Genomic DNA, 21,299 nt, shown 5'->3' on the forward strand with positions numbered 1-21,299 from the left:
GGTTGCCATCTACTTGTATGGGATGTATGCACTTTTTGCTTTTTGAGATTAGAAAAATGAGTTATTTTGGAAGAATATTCATGCAAAGGCATCACCAAAAAAGAAAGATTCTGATACTAGCCTACAATGAAGCAGTGTGATCCTTGTCTCCAAGGACAAATTATGGAACTTAGATCGTGCCTCCCCTTGACCCATAAAACTTTGCACTCCAATTGTTTTTACTTTTTTTTTTTTGTAAACAAACTGTATTTTTCAAATTGAGAAATGCATGCGCGGCCAGTAGATTCGGCAAACCTGGTCTCTAGAATGGATGCCTTGCCACTTTGTTGCAAGGCATAAGGGCATCATATTTTTCACATTGTAACAACCATTAAACAACTCGTTGGAGTTCATTTCAATCTTACCTTGAGTTAAGCAAGATAGTCTCAAGATTTATCTGTGTGGTTCTAATGCTGGAGCTCCTAAGCATACTTTGCCTTATCATCTTAGTGCAAGCTAAAGAGGCATCATATAATGAAAAGGTAATAAACAAAACTGAATAAATTTAGCATTTCGTCTCATGATACTTTGATCAATGTGTTCAACAGTTGTCGATACTTTTAGATCCAATGCATTTGAATAATTGTAGATTGAGGGAAACAGAAGTATGTTGTCTTTAGAACTTCCGAAAAGGTTTGTGTTCCTCATGTTGTTAAATAAATGCAAGTTAGGAGACAACTTGAAGATTCTTTTGTTGGTGTGTTCCTATAATATATTGGGACGTGTGCCTGAAATGCATTTGTGCCTTTTCTTTTCCAAGTTCTTCAAAAACTAACAATTAAAGTATTGTGTTTATAACTAATTTAAACATTTAAATGGTAATCTCACGTTACTTGGATTGAATTCAGGCCAAAAGCAAGTACTTGAAAGAGTCAACCATTGTGCTGCCTGTTCAGATCAATGGGAAGACTAGAGGTACCATTTTGGTCAATGAAGTGTGCTCGGAGGATGATGCTTTCAGAGTAGCATCACTGGATGAGAAGCTCTCCAAGTATTTGCTTGGAAAGACAATAAGGAAAAGGATATATGTTCCAAGAAGGATTTTGAATGTTATATTGGATCAAGAGAAGGTAAAGTCTTGATATTGTTTTTGTGGTCAATATTTTATTTATTATTCATATCCAATGTTGTGTGTGCTGTCAATCTTCTCTGTACCATAAATAAATTCTTCCAATTTAATTGAATAAAGATTATTCTTTACAAGTGGTGATCTTGTCAAGAAGTGAAGAGAAATAATTTCTCTAACAATCTCTAAATTCTTACAGTTTAAGTGACTGAAAAACTCCTAACAACACACGTCTAAATCTATGAACGTCGAGCTTTACTTTTTGCTTGTTTAGAAATACAGACCAGATAGCAGTGAAGCCCTGCTTGTGAATTGAGAGAGGGTCCTTAAAAACTGCATGATCTCTTGGGTACTGTGCTATTAAGGAACTCTCTTCTTCTCCTATCTCATACTCCAGATACCTTATTCCCATATCTGGGGCAGGTTCACCATAGTCATGTCTGCAAGCCCATGTCAGCTGACCCCATGGAATTATTTGGATAAGTGTTGCATTACTTGGGAGGAAGACCATGTTAGCCAGCCCAGCCCCATGAACTCCCATCATCACATCGCAGGAGTTCACAATTTGGGAGAATCGGTGTAGGTCCTTTGTTTCCTCAGGCCCAGCAGTGATCACTTTGTAGCCCACTCTTCGAGCCGTTGCTATCACTTCTCTTGCATTGATGAATGACCTTGATCCCTTTCGCAATAGGATCAGTAGCCTTGGTTTCTTTCTTGATTGTTTATTAATTCTTTTGGTTACTTCTCTCTTCAAGGAGAAGCATGACCTTAGGAACTCCCTGAAGTCAGCCATCGAGTACCCATTTGGAGTTTTGGAGGGATCAATGCCCAAAACTTTGTGGCTCTTGAGACCCACATGAGCATAGGGGAAGCAGTGCACCCTTTCGTCAGTGTCCATGTTGATTACTTGGTAATGGGAGAGGTGTCTGAGTATAGGCTGGTACTTGTTGATCCACTGGGAATTGAAGTTGGTTGCAAGGAACTGAACCTCTCCATTGTACTGGCGAGAGGTAATGAACAGGGGGATCAGCACATCAATGAAGTCATGGAATAAATTACCAAGAAACCCTCCAGTGGAGAAGACAACAGCAGGAATACTGTGGTTCACTGCACAATGAGGGGTTTGTTTGGTATCTGCTGATGATTTCAGGGTGATTTCTGTGATCAATGCCATGAGAGGCGCCTCCCACTTCCGAGCATATGGTCTGATCTTCCATGTTGTGCTTTCTGGTGAAGTGTTAGGTCCAGAGGAAGAAACTAAAATGATGGTGGAAGACTTGCCAAGAACCTTGACATCACCATCCATGATACAGGTATCTGATCTTTGGCCCGAGTAATCACAAATCAATTTGCGCTGTTGAATTGGATTCCCTGCATTTTAATAGACAAAGTGGTTTGATAAGTGATGAAAATATAACCTCTGTGCAAACCAAATCCTTGTAGCCATTAGTACTGAATAAACTAGTATATTTTAGATACAAGAAAATCAAATGTCTAGTATTGAATATATTTAATGTTGAAAATTTCTTTAACATTAGCGCAAATTATATACTTTGTTAGGATAACTATATAATTGCAATTTGTAAATGCTATGCTTGTTATTGTCCTCATTATTTTCACTTCCAATGAAATTTCTGAACATTTTTTATCAGCTAAAGTTCTTAATTTTGCAGCTATATTATAAATATTTTTTGATTTGTCTTTCTTTTCCCCTCCCTATCCTAGTAAAAAACCCGTTATTGCTGTCAGCTGCTTGCAATCATTAATTTTGCACTTGATTCGTCTTCCTGTTGAAATACAAGAGTTCAGCTAAACGATTTACAGCTACCTGCAATTATGAGATTCTGCTCTTGTTTCTCATTTGAAGCATGAGATGATTCCATCACATTATCTGCAAGAATCGCACAGGTTTCATTTTTTTTTTTTTGGCATGATAGCATACACATGGGTGGGAGAACAGGGAAGGGAGGGGGGTGGTACTCACCTGTCATGGAGCTGTTCTCCCCGGGCTTTTCTTTTAAATGAATGTTTTGGGGTAATTTTGCTATATCAACTCCTGCACTAGATGCATCATTAAACGTTTGTCAAACTCTGCATACTTATGATCATAGTTGTAGTTAATAATTTGAGCCCACCTGCTAATTCTTTCTCTCCTTGCTTTTCTTTCAATGGCAATCTTGTGATTTCGAAACCTGCAATTGATGCAACATAACAAGTTCAGTTTTGCTTATTATTAGGTCCCTCAGATCTCTCTTTTAAAACATTAGGACCACTTTCAACAAGTAGACTAATCTGGAAGTGGTTTCACACATTTAAAAATAATATTTTTGAGCAAGTCCTTGATGCATAGCATATCAAATATAGAGAGATTTGAAGGAGGTTCCTTCAAATTGAGACAATCCAGTCAAGATTGGTAAATTATTATATGATCTTGTAACTTTGAGCTCACACCAACCTGCATCTGGTTTATCCCCTCCTTGTTTTCCTTGGGAAGGAAGGGACAATGCCGTTGTTTCTTTATCTGCAAGATGACACGGCAAGTTTAATCTCTTTATGCCCATGCCTAATTATGCTTTCAGATGACATACTATGTTATAAAAGAGTTTGCACCTACCTGGGATCGACTCGTCTCTCCCTCGATCCTCCTTCAATGCATTAAGTACAGTCGTTATGCCGCCTGCATCGAGTTCATCACAGGTAAGAGAGTTGTCTTGACAATGGAGACATGGCCGTCTCCTATTATCATAGGAGCTAAGAGCCCAAACTTACCTGCATTTGAGTTATTCTTTAATTGCTCTTCTTTGAAAGGAGGAGGCAAACTTGTTATTTCTTCACCTGCAAAATAATTTGGCAAGCTCAAATAACCAAAAATAAGAACTCTTCTTGGGATACATATCGTGTGACCAAGATTTATTTCTCACCTTCGATTGACTGGTTTTCCCTGTGCTCATCCGTCAATGATGCAAGTGGTAAGCTTGTGGTTCCCAAACCTGCAATAAAAGTTCCATAGATATAATTAGTTGCCCGGATGGTAAGGTTTCGATTTATTCTCTGGCAGCATCACATCTTAGGCTTGGGTTAGACTTACGCTGATTAATTAATCATGTATATGTGGGAAAATAATTGCCTCTCTGCCAAACATATTTTCCATTGTGCAATGAACTACACTAGAATATCGAGAACTTAACAATTTTTCTTCTTACCAACGTAATCCAAAAAGCAAATGTAATCAGAATTTACGTAAGTAAAATTCAATTAAAACTTGCTATTGCAACGAAATTTGATTAAAGTTGAGTATGAAAGCAAGATAAGATAATCTGAAACTGAATATAAATTTGACTCCTTAGAAGATAGAACCCCTGATTGCCAACGTAAGCCCGGTCTGGCACCTCATAGGCAGAACGTATAGTTACATGACTATTTGCATGGACTTTAGTGCATGCTATACTACCAGATTTTTCTCTATTCCGAGCATCAGAGTGACTTACGAAGAAGAGAAGTAGGACGTAGTGTTGGTTTGAGCACTGACAGGAGAGCGAGAGGAACCAGCAGGCACCCCACCAGTGCCACATACCCAAGCTTCTTGGTCTCAATCCTTCCAAGGCTACCGACTCCTTTCATGTTGTAGTCGCTTCTTTCTAGCCTCCGAATCACATCATTATATATGGATGGATATCGTTGCTTTGCTGTCACATTGCTATGATTAGAATTTTGTTTTGAGTTCCTTGCATGCATGGGCATGCTTGACTTCAAAAAGTTGCACCGGGTTGACCGGACGAGTGCCAACTAAATTGTCGTTGGAAAGCTCAGGTTGTCTGCTTAAATGTCCAGCAATAATATTCTTATTTTCCTCCAAAGGTCAAGGCATGCATTTCCTTATTAATTTTATCTTATGTTGGAAAGCTCATGAGTAGTTCTAATTAAACGGAAGATTAAGTTATCATCATCATCATCATCGTTGCTGTTATATATTGTTGTTGTTGTTGAAGGACAACTGCAGTGCAACTATTTCTTCCAAGCAGTGGAAAAAACCTGGGCGAAAAGATTTCATGCACCCCAGTGCATGTGTGCTCAGAGATTTAGCTGGACTGTGAGCACCATTCGTTGTTGTCCAAGGACATCAAGTGCTTATGTGACAGCCGATGTAAATAGTATCTTGCTTCTACCAATTACTTGTGATGTAAATTGGAACATCAGCGGCTCACATGAGTGAAAATAGCCAATAACGAACAGAGAATTGACTTTCAGAAGGAGGAGTCTCTCTCTCGCCAAATGAGAGAGATAACCTTATCCGAGAGTACATCTCTCTTTCTCGTGCCGAAAGGAGTCCTCAGGAACTCATTCTATATTGATTGTCTCATTATTTTAGTTATATATTTTTCATAAATATCTTTTCTTACGCGCAGTGTCTGACTGTTCCCTGCTGTTGTGGCCCCCTCGGGGGGATATCCGGTGAATAAGTCTACCTAGAAGGGGGGAAGTGCTTTCTGCGCGGGTGCGTGGGAAGCACTTCATTCTCCTTCCTTTAGATTACTAGGTCTGTGAACTGAGTCATCGGATGCAAAAGGCGCATAGCCGATATCAACGTGAAGTGCAGCCCTTATCTTTTTAGGTCTAGTGCTAGACCCTGACCGGATGTTTTCATAAGGAAGCCATCGAAGGCTTTCCACAAATTGAGATTTGGCTGTAGAAGGATCGAATTGTATCCGAGGAACAGGGGGATACAAAAAAGTAATAAGAGAAGCGCACAGACCAATCCCAAAAGTCTTTTATTTTATTTTAAGGCGCGTATACACCTATTCTCTCTTGAATTTTTATTGGCTGCCCCTTTCCTTGAGATTGGGAGGGAAGTTAGCCTCGTCCGGCCCTGCTTCTACTTACGATCAAAAGCCTTGCCACGAGTGAGAAGCCAGTGGCGAATCTAGGTAGAAAACAAAATACTGTGCAAAGATATAGGCACAACCCCGTAGTCTAGTCCGAAATTTTTTTTCGAATAATAAGCCACGAAGGCCACATGCTTTCCGTCTTGCAGCTTTCACACTGTTATATTTTCTTTGCTATATACCCCTGCTGACCAAGAAAACATTGAGCAATTTTTGATATAGACATTCCACCCTATCTTTGCTATGTGTGTGTGTGTGTGTGTGTGTGTGTGTTTGTGTGTGTGTTAAATGCTAGATGCAAAAAAAATTGAAGTCAATAGAGTGTTGCAGCTCTTTATGTCATAGATGCTCTTTTCGTCATGGATTTCTTCTAAACCAGTTAAAGGTTCAAAATATGGTGTGTGTGTGTGTGTGTGTGTGTGTGTGTGTGTGTGTGTATTAAATGCTAGATGCAATTTTTTTTTGAAGTCAGTAGAGTGCTGCAGCTCTTTATGTCATGGATTTCTTCTAAATCAGTTAAAGGTTCACAATATGGAGCCAGTTCAAATAAGCGACGTTTCGCGGAAGTAAGGCTCATAATCTATGGGCTATGTTACTCAAATGGATGGCACATGGAAACGCTTGCTTGCATGCCCGACAAAAGAAAGCATGCACTTGGCTTAGTTGTTGTGCTTACCGGAATTCATGTGCTCACATTAATACAAAGTTGACATACCGCACAAGAGGTCATCCCTTAGCTCAGGACGGTGTGCTGGCGAAGAAGGTTACATAAAGTTGTCTCAGTTTTAACTTGGTCATGTACCTATTGGTGAGCCTACTTTGCACGTATCAAGATGGTATCATGTTACCCATCACCTCAACGCATCTAATTGGTAATAAGGTCAAACATGTATACTAATTTTCCCATTCCACTATGGGAGCTTCTCCTTCCGCACCACTCTTCTTATGTAAAGCATTTCCATGTAACTATTCTTAATTAGGGTTAGCTTTAAGAGCCGCATGGATTCTTGCGCATATATATATATATATATATATATATATATATATATATATAATTGGTAATGAGGTCAAAAACGTATACTAATTTTCCCATTCTACTATAGGAGCTTCGCCTTATGCACCACTCTTTTTATGTAAAGCATTTCCATTTAACTATTCTTAGGGTTAGCTTTAAGAGTCACATGGATTCTCACATATATATATATATATATATATATATAGTAATGAGGTCAAAAAGGTATGCTAATTTTTCCATTCCACTATGGGAGCTGCTCCTTCTGCACCACTCTTCTTATGTAAAGCATTTCCATGTAACTATCCTTAGGGTTAGCTTTAAGAGTCGCATGGATTCGCACATATATATATATATATATATATATATATAGGGCCCTTTTGAGAGCTTATGTTTTAGAGTAATTCTTTTTATATTTCACGGATATCATCTGAGATATTCTTTTCTATCAATATTTCATCCTAATCTCCAGTTCAACTGCCATCTAAGCCATCTTTTTCATCCACTTTCTAACCAACCCTTTAACCCATTTGTAGGTAAACTCTTTATTATAAAGGTTGGCTTATTCTAAATTTTTTCATGAGGAAGATGTTGTAAGTAAATTTCCAAATCTACAGATAATCCTAATGATACAATAAATTACTAAACACAAATCTCACCAACCACATGAACCATGTGGACCCAATGAATCGAGCATTTAGCGAGCAGCATTTGCGGAGTAATTCTTTATGCAGTAAGAACATATAGTATCAAACAGCATCTACATTAAGAATTCTAATTGTATAATAGAGGCAAAAGTATCCCGAATTTAAACAATTATATTTTTTTATTAATTCATTTTCTTTTATGGCTTTTGCCAGTTTAGGTCTACTAATATATTCTAATATCTTTTTGCACCATCTAATGACTGTTCCTGATCACCTGTACTTGTCAACCATGCGCAAGCCGACGCACCATCAACATCTCGCAGGGACGACCTCAAAAACTCTGCTTAAAATCATCCATAACTCATTTGTGGAGGAATTCTATATTCATCAACAGTGTCTGGACTCCATATATATCGTTTTCTAATCAACTCCCTCTCAAGCTTATTTATTTATTTTTTTTGAGCAAATCCTTTTCAAAGTTGCTGCTGGCCGAGAATAAAGATAACGAGATGGTCCAACGCTTGGCAAGGCTAGCACGATTCCATGGCTTATATCCCTTTCGTCTGGCCTGTTTGATTCATGCAATGCAAACCAAGCCCTTGGATGGAAAGACATCGATCACATGAATCCCATTTAGCGTCTAATCACAATTTTTAGCAACAACTATATTGGTATTTATTATTGTCGATATTTTTGTTATCAGTGTGTCGTTATTCCTGTCCTTCTCAGTTGGTGCAGAATTAAATAGCTAGAATTGACTTCAAATTATTTTCAGTCTAATATCCTTTCTTTGGTTTATGGTAAGCACATCAGGCAAATATTTGGAGTCTCAAAGACATAAAAAATATAAGATAAATTGCTAACCTTGTTGCTCGGAACTGTTTGATTCCTCCACAGTCGACAAAGGCAGGTATGTGCGGATTGAGAGCTGAAAACTTACTGCAAAACGGAGCAACTTCCATGAAAACTCTATCTAAACAAAATGATCTAATCAACTGAAATTCATGGGAAAAAGTTCTGATCAATGGCATGAGAGTTTGTAGACTTACGAATGGCGAAGGATTGGGAGTTGGACTTGAGGACAGCGATGAGGATAACGGGGACGAGAAGGCATCCCAGGAGGACGGTGCAGCCGAGCTTCCTCGGTTCGATGCGGCCAAAGCTCTGGTATGGTTTCATGTCTGAACTCGGCACCCTCGCCCACAAGTCTTGAAAGCTTTGAGATGCCTTGTGGGTCTATATATAAGCACTAGGAATTGGAATAAGCCTTCGTTCAGCTCTACGTTTTCTGAAGAATAACGGTTGTTCAGCTCTGCTTAGACCGCCATCGGACTTGACTTTCGGCAGGAGGTGGCGAGGTTCTCAAACATGGTTCTTTTAAAGAGGCTGGCAATGTTTAGAAAGGAAAAAAAATAGAAGACGGAGAGATGTTGGTTAGCATGTATAAATCCAAGCCCTCGTAATCATTCGAACATGAAAATGTTGTCACGAACTGACGGAAAGAATAATAAAAAAAGAAAAAAAATAAAAATACAATATTTATATGGTTCAATCTTTTAACTTAGCTTCACAAGCAAAAATGATGCAAAAATTTTACTATAAAAAATAGAAAATTACATAGTGTAAATTTTTTTATCAAATTCTAGCTCCAGTACACCATATCTTTAGAACACACAATTGCTCTCTTTTTTTAGGATTATAAGGGACATATATAATAATAGAGTAAATCGATTTGGACTCTAATTTATTTGTGTCCTACTGTAATTAGGTTAATCTGACCTGTGGGGGTGCTCACTATATACGCTTAGCTCCACTCTAAAAAAAAGAGAGTTCTTCTTTATCTTTCTCGAGCTTGTAAACTCAATACATGCCCAATAAAAAGAAATGACTGCAATCAACTATGCCAAATAGGGTAGGGTATAGCTTGTCATACTTGTCCTAGGTTGCCGGTGGCTAAATTTTAGACGTAAATATAAATCGAGTGGTAGTGTTTATAACTTGACTCCGTTTAGGGCGGCAAAAGGGTCAGGGAGTCTCTGATTTAATTCGTGCCAAACACATCTTGATCTTAACCTATATCCAGAGCTAAGACCCATTGACTTTTGGGTTGGTCAGAATTCAAGACCCGGACCCCAAGCTACTTGAATTTGATTCTAATAAAATTGAACCTGTAATCCAAATGAACTTGGTCAGACTAGTTCTGCTGCAATTTGAATTTGACTTAAAAATAGATCCAACCCAACTTAGACTCACCAAGGATGAGTCAAAATTTTAAATCTGGGTGTTAATCTTAGATTAGAAGCTAATTCAAATCAAATTAACTAGATAAAATGAATCTGGAACTGACCTTACTTTTACATACCTCGATAAATTTACCAAATAAATTTGTTTAATTGCATACATTGACTCCTAATCGGTCTAGTTTTTATCTCATTTGCATGCAAGCACATATATAAAAGTAAGGTCCCATGCTTATCTACCATGGGGCAACCTAAGGTACATCAAGTAAATTTCAACCCCAACCAAATCCACATGCCCGAGATTGCCGATCGACAACCCCTAGGTGGTCTTCGATTGATACAAATGATCTAATCTAATTGTAGATACAGCCTTCTATTCTACAATTAGACCATCTAATACATTCCATTAACCTAATCCAAATGCCCATGTTTGACATGGCTCCTACCTACGTGGGTTTTGATTAATATAAATGATACATGCCAGCCGTTTGTAGTGCCAAGGTATCGTGCAGGGAAGCTTGCATGAGTTATATCTTAAAGAAAGGATGTAGAACATGGTGGAATCCCTCCTTATTTTATTGTATCAAGGAATAGACATGAAGAAAGATAAAAGAGATGGAAAAGAAAAGAGGATTGATGCAAACCGCAATCATGCAGAGAAAAGAAGCCAAAGTGCGGGAGTCATGAAGATGTTAACGGCCTACCAATAACTTGAATTCGATGATGCGTGCAATGAGAGGAAAGCTACCAGATTCCCAAGGTGCCTTCTCCAAGGCTCCGAGAGAAGTCCTCCATACCCCCACGGCGTTTTGGTGGGGTATGAGAGCACTGGATTCTTACAAACGGTCAAAAATCGAGCTGGACTCTGCCTAAGATATTGGATAGCCAAACCCAACCCAACCCAACCCAAAGTTGAAACCATACAAAATATATCATATACATATGCTACGTGTGTCCATTTTCCAGAATCTTATTAATATTTGTTTAACTAATTGAAATTAGGATATAAATTATAGTCACACGTCGTCCTTCCTAGTTTATTTTGCTTTAGTTTATATATTTTTATATGGTATGGGAGCATTTATAAGCCGCTTGATTAAACTGGTCCAGTCAATCGACCCATCCTGACTTGACCCAATCCAACCTGAATGGCCCTCTTAATTTCCATCCTTATTAATATTTGCAGCGCGAGTTTTAGTTTTATGAGACTGGCTCTTGACAATTGGAAAACGAGGCACATGAAAAGAATTGCTTGCTGGTCTCATTTGAAAGTACAGAGTCTCTCTCAAAGCTAAGATTTTTCTTTGGCTGGTGATAAGTGACAAGCTGCTGACACGAGCTAAGCTTATGAAGAGATGCTAGGTTGGAGCTCACAGATTTGTTTTCTGTGGAGCAAGCAGGGGAAGATGTGAATCATCCATCCAAATCTATAGAACTCGTTCGAATTGCCAAATCTCTAAGCAGTGGGAAATTTTGAGATCTTAAGCACCGGGTGCAATCAATCCAGTCAATCACTGCAGTAGAATCAGGATGATTCATGAACTGATCCAGAGCCCATGCGTCATTTAAGTAAGCATGGTTGTATGCAATATTTTCTGTATGATAAGCATATATGATTTCCATTTTTTTAAAAAAGAGCTAACTTGATGAATCTATTGGAATTAACTCAAGTGATAAAGATACAACTGGTAACCAATTGGCTCAGGCTATCTTGGGGTCGGCAAACTGGCCAGTTGTTTGTTTGCGAGGGGAATGTTTGGCTTCGAAATTAGCTCACAGAATGCTTCCTTGAGAAATAAACAACTCAAGATTTGAGCTCGCTTAACTTGCAGGTGTTTGACTTAATCAAGGTAAAAAGTAAATGATTACATAAGCAAATAAAAAATAGTTATCATTTAAGGTATGAAATGTTTTTTTTTAAAAATATTTATTTATTGTGCATTATCATCTTCAATAGAAAGAAGAATAAATCAATGCATCTTGACAAATATATCTTAATATGGGAATCATAATTTTTTGCTAACAAACAATGATGTCGTTAGGTTAAGCGCTACAACTAGAGGTTGGCTGGAGATATCTGTATGGAAGCCTCTGGTCATAAAGAGAAGATTGTCTTGTCTCTAAGAGCATGTGGTCATACTGCTTTGTGAGATTGCAATTAGTGGTCCCTGTGCTTTTAAAAGAAAATTATATCAAAGTATATCATGGTTTCCTTTGGAGACACATTTTGGGATTAGACATGACCTTGCACCCAATTGCACTCTGTGTATGTGTTCCAACTCCCAGTAGTGACTCCATGTCTACATGACATGCTTTTATCATCGCTTTCTTAAGAAAGTACACTTTTATGAACTTTCTATATAACTATGAAAGCGAGGTAAGTAATATTGTATGAGAAAGACTAAAATGTTTAGATTACAATCAATAACTATGAAAGTTGGTTTTCCCAATGGTAGACAGGAGTGCATCCAAGACAGTTCATGTATCATGCATTCTTCTGTGAATCACACATGGAGTCGATGACCAAAGACATTTCTTCAGCCATTTTTGGAGTCCATCGTCTACTCAAAGGTGTTTGTGTTTAACAGCAGATATTACAAACACTTAAATGGCTTAATTTGCCAACCTCCTTTTGGTGGCAGGGTGGCAAGGGTCCATGTTTGCTGGTTCAAACTTTAAAAAACCGCAGAGGCCACAAAAGCTCGGGATTGTGCTACACTAGGGCCTTCTTTGTCATATCTATGTTCGACAGAAAGTTATTCGTAAAAAGGTTCGTGTAATAAGTTTGAACTAAAGTCGGTGAACACTGCGCCGATAGCACGTGGAACTTGAAGTATAAACTTTGCACGTAACACCCTATCTAAACGTAAATGCTATACCTCCGTGTTTTTACAGTTTATATGTATATTGGTAGAGTCCGCGTTCTCCCGTCCCGCCAACTTCCGAACATGGAACCCATGGCAGGCTCGGAAACCCTAGCTTCCCGTTCGATGCTCCTCAGGACAACTCCCGGTCTCGCTCACCCATTTCCAAACCCTAATTCTCTTTAATTTCGATTCTCTTCTGCGTCTTTTTTCGGTTGTTGAACCTTTTATCCCATTTTCTGATGTTGGAAAGTTAAACAACAAGTAACGTGCCATTGTTATTGATCTGTCTCTCTAATTTAGAAAGAAGTGTTTCGATTAATCTTTCACTGATTGGCTTTGCATGTGTTAATTATTAATAGTTAACATGGATTTTGCTTTCTGTATTGAAACTGCTGGAACTTGTTTTTGGAGATCTAATATCATTTTTTTGGGTGTAACAAAGATATTTTTATGGTATTACACCTAGTTTCATGATGGGAGTGTTGCTTGCTTTTATTTTTTCAGGTTAGATTAGTGAATGTTTCAAAGTAAATGGAGCTCATGGTGAAATTTGAGATATAATCAAAGAAGAATGAGGGGAAATTGTATGCAAAAAGGGAAGAAATTTGACTTGTTTTTTATGGTAGAAGAAGAAGAGGTACTTGTTTCTCACACGGTAAACTTTTCTTCATTGTAAAAATGGATTCTTCCTATGCTCTGCTACATATGCTGCTATGTTCTTGTATCAGTATGTTTACAGCTTTGATCTTTATAATTATTTAACTTGTATGCAAATTATTTGAGGAACATGCTGCCACTGTTTCTAGTTTTCCTACAGTTGTATCGTGGAATTATGTTCAAATTTCCATCGGTCCTCCTTGTGAAAATTCTTTGGAATACCTGACAATTTAGAACAGTTCCATAATAAGCAATGGAGAAATGAAACTTTCTATTGAAATCAAATATTGGGATAGTTCACTGTGAAATGCGCTTTTTGATACAGACGTCCACTGTTTAAAAGTTATGCAAGAAATTTCCACCGATGCGACTGTAATGAATCTGAGGTTCTTGTGCTATTACTGTTTTATAGCTGTGCTACATTCCCAATGAAAAAAAAAATCAGGACAAATGCTTCTTTCATACTTAGCACCAAAACGAAAAACAATTTTTCAGAAGAAAACATGAAATCATAGGCCATTGATGGAGTAGGCAATGCAATAATTAATGTTAGTTATGCATCTAAAAGGCTCTGATTGCAGTCAAATTTTTTTTCCTTCGTATTTTGTAAAAATAGCTCAGGCATCAAGAAGTTCCACTGAAATTCTACATACATATAAAGGCCGACCGCGGACATAGCAATATTTTGGGGTTTCTTTGAGTATCGTATTTCATCACCCTGTTATTCCTCATTGCTCACTGTCCACCCACCAACATGTGGTCTAAGTGAAGTTAGATATAGTGGGAGCTCATCCTTGGATATAGGTATGGGAAGGGCTGAATGATGTGAACTGGGCAATTTCCAAGTATTTTGTACCCATCCATTTGGAGGAGGTTCCATGTTCAAATCTTTGGAGGTTGTTCCCTAAAAGGTGGCAGGACCTTAGTGTATATTGGATACTCATATTTGAAATCTATATATTGTAGTATCATCACATTTTTTTTCTCAATTAAAATTTATTCAGATGACATCATTGCAAGTAGGAAAGACTTGAACAAGTCTAAATGTAAAAGCAGGTGTTTAAAGTCAGGTCTCTATTGTGGATCCTTTCTATAGGTGGTGTGAAAGATATGATAAAAAGTTCTTAAGCTAAAGGACTGACCTAATCTGAACGCAGCTAGAAAATTATAGCAGATGTCCGATCGCAAATCCTTCCCTGTATTTAAGGTGGACATGCATCAAATATTACACACCAGGGAGATCTTGATGCATGCATCCACTATTGCGTTTCGGTAATGGGAACTTGTTACTTGATCATTGCCAATTAGATTGTGAAGATAAATAAGGCAGAGTGGTAACCTAATTCCAGGTAGAGCCTCCCCATGGTACCACCCCAAAAAAGACAAATAAAAAACAACCAAACTAATCAGAAGAAGATCAAAGTCACATCATTAGAAATAACTTGTATTGTCAATTCTGTAAGTATCATATACCTAATATTGCATTTAGACCCAGATTTCTGTTTTATTCTGGAACTTCTTTCACTAATACTTCATATCTGCTAGAGTTTCCTGGCCGGTTAATTATATTTGATTATGTTAAGTACAGAAGTTCTTTCATTTTCATTTAAGAAATTTCTATATTTGATTTTCTTAGCCATGCTTTCAGAATCTAATGCATGAAAATGAGTATGTTTAAGCCTTCATTTGATGCATATTAAGATCCTAGATTGTGTATAATTTGATCAATGTACAAAATAAGTGGATGCATCAGTCCACAGAAAATATTTCTTGTTTTATCTTTGTTCTTTTGAATTTTAAATATTGAATAGTGAATTATTCATCTTCTGCCACAAGATTTCTCAGTTCTACATCTACTGACAACATGGAGGCTGAATTACTGTTGGTATGTCACCATCTCCAATAGCTGACACTGATAGATACAGTTTTCTCACTCAAAATTTCTATTTCATGTCAAATAAATGTTGTTCTGGTGAGAATTCAGTGGTTGGTGGGTCGGTCATTGTGTGTCGTGTTTATCTTCCACTGCAGAAGAGGAAAATAAACTCAGCATGAGTTGTTGAGGGAGATTAGTCATGAGGGGAAGAATGGGTAAACAACCCATCTACGTAATCTTATGAAGACTTACCGCATTAAACTTTTTTTATTTTATTTCATTGAAGGGGCAGGAGGTGGGGTGGGGAAGGGGAACTTTTGTAATGGTGGGAACACCATCAACTGGAATGCCCTTGCAGATTCTAATTATTGTGCTAAGACAACAACAGATAATCTACTAATAGCAATTTAATCGGAAATCATGACAGTGGAAATGGTCTCTTGGTTGAATAGATTAAAATCCTACAGTTTCATAAATATGGATACAAGCTAGACTTGGCTCACAAAGTAATTTCACAGTAGGTCTATGCTATGATTTCAGACCAAAATTGAAACCTGAAGAAGTCTTCTTTCCTTCTTTCCTTGTATTAAGGAAAAGCTGACTGGATTTTGCTGAATGGTACACTGAAGAAACCCACCACTTAGATGGTTAGAAAGCTCTATATAGTCTATTTTCTACCAATTTCCATCGAGTAGGCGATAATTTTTGCATCAGATTCTTGTGCCATTTTCCTCTGACATGGTTTTAGTTTATATCTCTGTAATGCATAATCCAATTTTTGGTGCAAGCTGGATGGTCGAAAGCACCTGAATATGACTCCCAAGTCTGCTTTAGCTGTTGACTGACCCTGTATTGCAATCACAACCATTCAACAGATGGATTCTCTAATTTTTTTATCTTATGTCTTAGAGACCATAATTTAGGCTGGATCCCACCAATTATTTAGTCGACTGTCGGAAATATCTTGAGGACTTGCTCTTCATTTGCTGTAGAACCTTGGATCCTGTCCATCCTCTTAGCAAAACAAGAATTCAAAAGAAGATTCTGCCTGTCAACTACAAAGGTCCTAGTCATCCATTTCACTTAATCAAACAAAATTAGGAAAAACATAATTAGGAAACAAGCGTAAGCAACTAGTGCCCAATGTCAAAAAAGACCTTGTTGTTGTCTTCTATTCCTCAGTTTTGCTATGAGGCCGGCCAAAGGCACAACCTGAGTTATATAGGCATCGAGGTTTGGAGGCCTGACCATTTGTCTCTGCTTCAATATACTCTTTCTGAGGAATATCAAAGAACTTCCAAGAGCGGTTGAAAGATTAAAGTCCTCAGTACCCAGGAGATGGGGCACCATACAAGGTTGTCAAAAAGCTTCAGTCGAAGAGAACCCCAAAAGCTTGGTTTAGCATTGCTCGTGGGATGCCTTCTGGTCTTGATGACCCTCTTTGCAGTCTCCAAACTCTTTGTTATTCCTTTCCCTTCTTGTAAGTTCCTCTAGCCTGTCTTTATATTTCGCAACTCACACCCGTGGCCTGGCATGAGAAGTCATACTGTCATAGGTGCTAAATTGGGTGGTGTTAAAGTTTTCATGAATAATAACTAACCATTTCTCCCTTAAATATGAATTAATGACTCATGTCATGATTAATCTTTTTAATCCTTTTCTTTTTGTTCAGCAGTGAGTCTCTGGAGGCCAATTCATGCTGTCCCACCAGATATCATGGAGGAAGATAAAATTGGTCTTCATCAGCCAGGTAAGCCGATCATTCGATATCTCGTAGACCATGAAGATATTTGCTGAAAACATTGAAAGTTGGTAGGTATGGAGTCTCCCAATCATCAAGACTGAAATCGATGCATTATAATTGTTTCCAAGCGAGTAATCAAGCTTGTCGAGCTTGATGTTTCGAGTTCTTGCTTGAAGAACTCACTCTTTTCTTTCATATGGAAAATAGTTTTTACAAGAAAAAATGTAGTGAAAAGATTTGCATGCCTATCTAATGACAAGATGAAAAACATAAGTTACAAGTTACCGGGTGATCTTATATCATGATAATTTTCAGCATGACATTACATCACAATATTTTGATTCTGAAATTTAGGAGTATGTATTTCTTTTAAAAGTTGGCTGACTTCAATTATTTAGAAAAAAAAATCATAACAAATAAAACTTCTTTGACAACATTAGAGGATTTTTTCCCCTGTTTTCCTTTTTTTTTTTCTCATGCAAAAGATGGGTAAACAAAAGAGATTGCGAGAATATCTATGGAGTAAGCAATTCTATTAGGAAAACACTTTGAGGCCCCAACCAGGTACCAAGAAACTGGTTCATTGCCGTGCCTCATGAGGTGATTAGTGCTTTATCAAATTGACCCAGCGAATCGAACTAATCCCCTGGTTCCATATGGCACAGAGTTTGAGTTTTTATTTTTATTTTGAGTACCATTGTTGGGATGTGGGGTAATAATCATCATTTTATTTTATATAAGCCCATACTTTGAGCATTTTGGTATTAGAAGAGATTAATTAAAGTTGTTAGGCCAGATATTGGTAAGAGTTGGTGATCAGATGCCAAATGCTTTCTATTATCACAGCTAACACTAACCTACACTCTTTCTCCTAATGGTGACCTAAGAGAGAAACTCAAGATTTTCTCAACCAAGACTGAATCCACACAAGCAGCTTATCCCTTGACACTTTCTCAGACTTGACCAGAGAGCCATAAAAAACAGCACTAAGAGAACTGGACTGGATTAGCCTGTCAGGACCCGAACTTGGTCATCTATTAGTCACTCTCATAAACTGATCATTTAATTGGCTAGAATAGAATAAGCTATAATATATCCAACTAAATGTTCTATTCGAAATGTTCCCAAATTCAAGCAGTTTCTCAGATGTTAAGAGCATAGAAAGGGGGACCTAACTCAAATACCACTAGTCCCTGTCTGTGATATTTCTCAGAGGACACCAGGTAGGCACTGCTTTGGTTTCTGTTTCAGGACACCATTTGGTTATTCTTTTAAAAACAATTGGTTATGTATCTTTAGTCATCTACTAATTTTTTAAGCGGTCTGACAAGTTCAACTGATATCTGGATACTTGGATTTTGAAGAAAATACAACAAATTGTAATTCGGATGGAATTAAATGGGGTAGACTCAGTTCATTGACCATTAAATTGGAGAAATATGGTTTAAAACTGCAAATTAGCATGTTTGATTGACTTGATCATTTTTTTTTCTGTGTGAAGATGCAAGAAACCAAAATGTAAAGAAGAAACAAGAGAGGATGCCACTCTGTGACTTTTCTAGCCGAAGATCAGATGTTTGTGAGATGGATGGTGATATTAGGATCCATGGGAATTCTTCCTCCATTTTCTTATTGGTATCTTCCAATAGCAACACTTCAGAAACACATGAATCATGGCGGATAAAGCCTCATGCTCGAAAGCACGACGGCTTCATACTGTCTCGTGTCGGTGAAATGTCTGTGAAATCTTTGGCTGCCTATGAACAAGTCCCTGCATGTGCAGTCAATCACACTGTTCCTGCAATCATCTTCTCAACTGGTGGATATATGGGAAACCCCTTCCATGACTTCACTGATGTACTCATTCCTCTTTTCATAACATCCAGCCAATACCATGGAGAAGTTCAGTTTCTTATCAGTGAAATTGTGCCAAACTGGATTACAAAGTACCAACCAATCCTAAAACAGCTCTCTCATTACGAAATCATCGACTTCAACAAGGATGACACAGTTCGTTGCTACCCTCATGCAATCGTAGGTCTTAGATTTCACAAGGAGATGAGCATTGATCCCTTGAAAGCTCCAAATGGCCAAACTATGATTGACTTTGCACAATTTATGAGAAGTTCTTTTGCAGTGGAGAGACAAAGCGCAATCAAGCTAGGCCCCGATCAAGATAAGAAGCCTAGACTTCTAATAATCTCAAGGAAGCGGACGCGGTCGTTCACAAATGTAAAGGAAATTGTTGAAATGGCAGAAGGATTGGGCTTTGAAGTAGTTGTAGCAGAGGCCAATTCATCATCCAGCTTGGTTGATTTTGCACAGCTAGTGAACTCATGCGATGTAATGATGGGAGTTCATGGAGCTGGACTTACGAACCTTGTATTCCTTCCAACTAATGCAGTAGTGATTCAAGTAGTTCCTTTGGGTGGATTGGAAAAGATAGCTCGGGCTGATTTTGGAGTGCCGTCGTTGGACATGAAGCTGAGGTACTTGCAGTATACTATTAGTGAAGAGGAGAGCACACTTATACAGCAGTATCCTAGAGACCATGCAGTGTTTAAAGACCCTGCCTCAATTCGGAACCAAGGATGGCTTGCTCTGAGGGCTATATATTTGGTCAAACAAAATGTAAAGCTTGATGTGGTCAGGTTCAAGGGTGTCTTGTTGCAAGCTCTTGATTTCCTCCATCAATAAGAATCTGGACGCATTGGTCATAGAATATTTTTCTCTTCTTATTCATCCATTCGCTTACAGTTTCTCATCGTTTGCCGATTCGAACTATGTTTGCATACAAAGAAATTAAATTGCTTCGTTTTCTAGCTCGGTATCTGATGAATGTTGAGGGCATGACTTAGTTGGGTTGGCTTTTAGATCATCAGGAATCATGTTTGTTCGAACAGTGTATTAGAAGAAACACATTCTTTTGTGACAAAATCCGATTGTCTGAATATCTGAAAAGCTTCCGTCTCTTTCAGGACCGGGCCTTCCTTGACATCTACACACACATATGTTCAATGGTGCAAGGAGTGGCTTGTTTTTGTTCTTTTATAGTGATGACTGGCTAATCTGAGAGGTCTTCATGAACCATGGTTGGGTTTGAAGAAGAAATTATGTGTCCATTTTGTAAATGATATTAAGTTCTCGTTGGAAAGTATTATATACATATCAAGGGAAAAAATGCTTCAGGACATCCATCAGTCACACAAAAATTAATATTCCTCGTACCCTCATGACGTTGGCTTGGAAACTCAACCAACCCCGCATGTATTAGACTGTGAGCCACACCAATTGTCACGCCCCAAACTCAGCACCCAAGTCCGGCACATGACACGGCCACACATTCTCTAGAACAGAGCTCTAGAGAGCATGCAATGCCTAAAAATATAGTACAACCTCAATATTCGTAATCAACAATAATATTAATTCATACCAAACAACAAAATTGATTCAATTACAAAATTTTAACCAGTATCGGTGATGCTCTATCTAATCATCCGTCTACCTACAATTTCAACCATAGCCATGTATTATGCAACCTGCAACTCTGAAAAAGAGAAAGAGAAAGGGGTCGTGAGCTTTACAACATAGTAATAATCCATACGCATCCACACCAAACAATAATAATATAAGTTTAAAAACAGCAAGAAATAATATAATTTTAATAATAATAAAATTTTCCTATAGGCCGAGCACTGGTCGGCTTTGGGCCTAGCCTATTCGGGCCGGCCCACAAGCCCAGGCTGGCAAGTTAGGGCGGTTCAGGCCTGGCCACTCTGGGCCAGCCCACAAGCCCAAGAACCGGGTTATTGCACCAATCATCTTCTTCTTTTTTTTTTTCCTCCTGCGACTGAATTGGTGCCCCATTACATTGCTCTTTTAGTTTTCTCATTATTTTTCTCGATACGATAGGAAAGACAAATTATGCAATTGTTAGTAAATCAGCAGTATCAGCATAACTCAGAAAACTTCCTACAGTCTACTGAAGTCGATGAGATTCTGAACTTCTCATAACAATTGATGCTTTCTCTGAACATTGCATATAAAAAGAAATAGTATAGACATGTCAAACACCTATTCATGGAATAGGTATCTTGCTCCATCTAGAGGTCATGGATTCTAAACACCTTGCACTATATCCTTTTGAGTTACCATCATTGCATTGAGGTATGAAATGAGCATCTTTCATGTTATCATGCATGGCATCCACGTAGGGTTTTTTTATTGGCGCCACCTTGCCAGTGAATAAAATGTGGTTGGTGCCTGGT

The 21,299-nt window shown here is 38.1% G+C and overlaps 3 protein-coding genes across 11 annotated transcripts in view; 2 read left to right on the plus strand and 1 right to left on the minus strand.

The window, feature by feature from the left end:
* Positions 1–2,756, plus strand: part of EMB2369 (tRNA synthetase class I (I, L, M and V) family protein) — a 32,686-nt gene extending 29,930 nt beyond the window's left edge. For 3 of the 6 annotated variants that reach the window (XM_088722080.2, XM_088722078.2, XM_088722086.2), the window contains 2 exons: positions 888–1,109; positions 1,380–1,516. In XM_088722080.2, the coding sequence (XP_088578206.2) occupies positions 888–1,109; positions 1,380–1,421 (264 nt within the window). In that variant the 3' untranslated portion in view covers positions 1,422–1,516. Of the gene's footprint in view, positions 1–887; positions 1,243–1,379 lie in introns of those variants that run through there. The other 3 variants (XM_088722079.2, XM_088722082.2, XM_026801006.4) reach the window with 2 other exon arrangements.
* Positions 1,194–9,061, minus strand: LOC103696248 (beta-1,2-xylosyltransferase XYXT1-like). 3 transcript variants are annotated; one of them, XM_039128508.3, is made up of 10 exons: positions 8,697–9,061; positions 8,512–8,586; positions 4,027–4,095; positions 3,875–3,940; positions 3,720–3,782; positions 3,561–3,626; positions 3,241–3,297; positions 3,090–3,161; positions 2,934–2,996; positions 1,194–2,476 (listed from the first exon to the last, which is right to left on the minus strand). In XM_039128508.3, the coding sequence occupies exons 1-10, from the start codon at positions 8,824–8,826 to the stop codon at positions 1,299–1,301; spliced, it is 1,839 nt and encodes a 612-aa protein (XP_038984436.3). In that variant the 5' UTR covers positions 8,827–9,061; the 3' UTR covers positions 1,194–1,298. The 3 variants fall into 3 exon arrangements, with proteins under 3 accessions (XP_038984436.3, XP_088578213.2, XP_088578214.2); XM_088722087.2 differs by lacking the exons at positions 8,512–8,586; positions 8,697–9,061 and adding an exon at positions 4,594–4,978; XM_088722088.2 differs by lacking the exons at positions 2,934–2,996; positions 8,512–8,586; positions 8,697–9,061 and adding an exon at positions 4,594–4,978.
* Positions 9,062–12,818: 3,757 nt separating this feature from the next.
* Positions 12,819–19,753, plus strand: LOC103697726 (alpha-1,3-arabinosyltransferase XAT3-like). 2 transcript variants are annotated; one of them, XM_008779645.5, is made up of 3 exons: positions 12,819–16,767; positions 16,963–17,037; positions 18,533–19,753. In XM_008779645.5, the coding sequence occupies exons 1-3, from the start codon at positions 16,626–16,628 to the stop codon at positions 19,726–19,728; spliced, it is 1,413 nt and encodes a 470-aa protein (XP_008777867.4). In that variant the 5' UTR covers positions 12,819–16,625; the 3' UTR covers positions 19,729–19,753. The 2 variants fall into 2 exon arrangements, with proteins under 2 accessions (XP_008777867.4, XP_017696003.4); XM_017840514.4 differs by having other exon boundaries at positions 15,977–16,767; positions 16,960–17,037.
* The last annotated feature ends 1,546 nt before the right edge of the window (positions 19,754–21,299 follow it).

This window comes from Phoenix dactylifera, chromosome 5 (genome assembly GCF_051530095.1).
Source record: "Phoenix dactylifera cultivar Ajwa chromosome 5, Ajwa_hap1_PhDact_Kaust_v1.1, whole genome shotgun sequence".
NCBI classification, from domain to species: domain Eukaryota; kingdom Viridiplantae; phylum Streptophyta; class Magnoliopsida; order Arecales; family Arecaceae; genus Phoenix; species Phoenix dactylifera.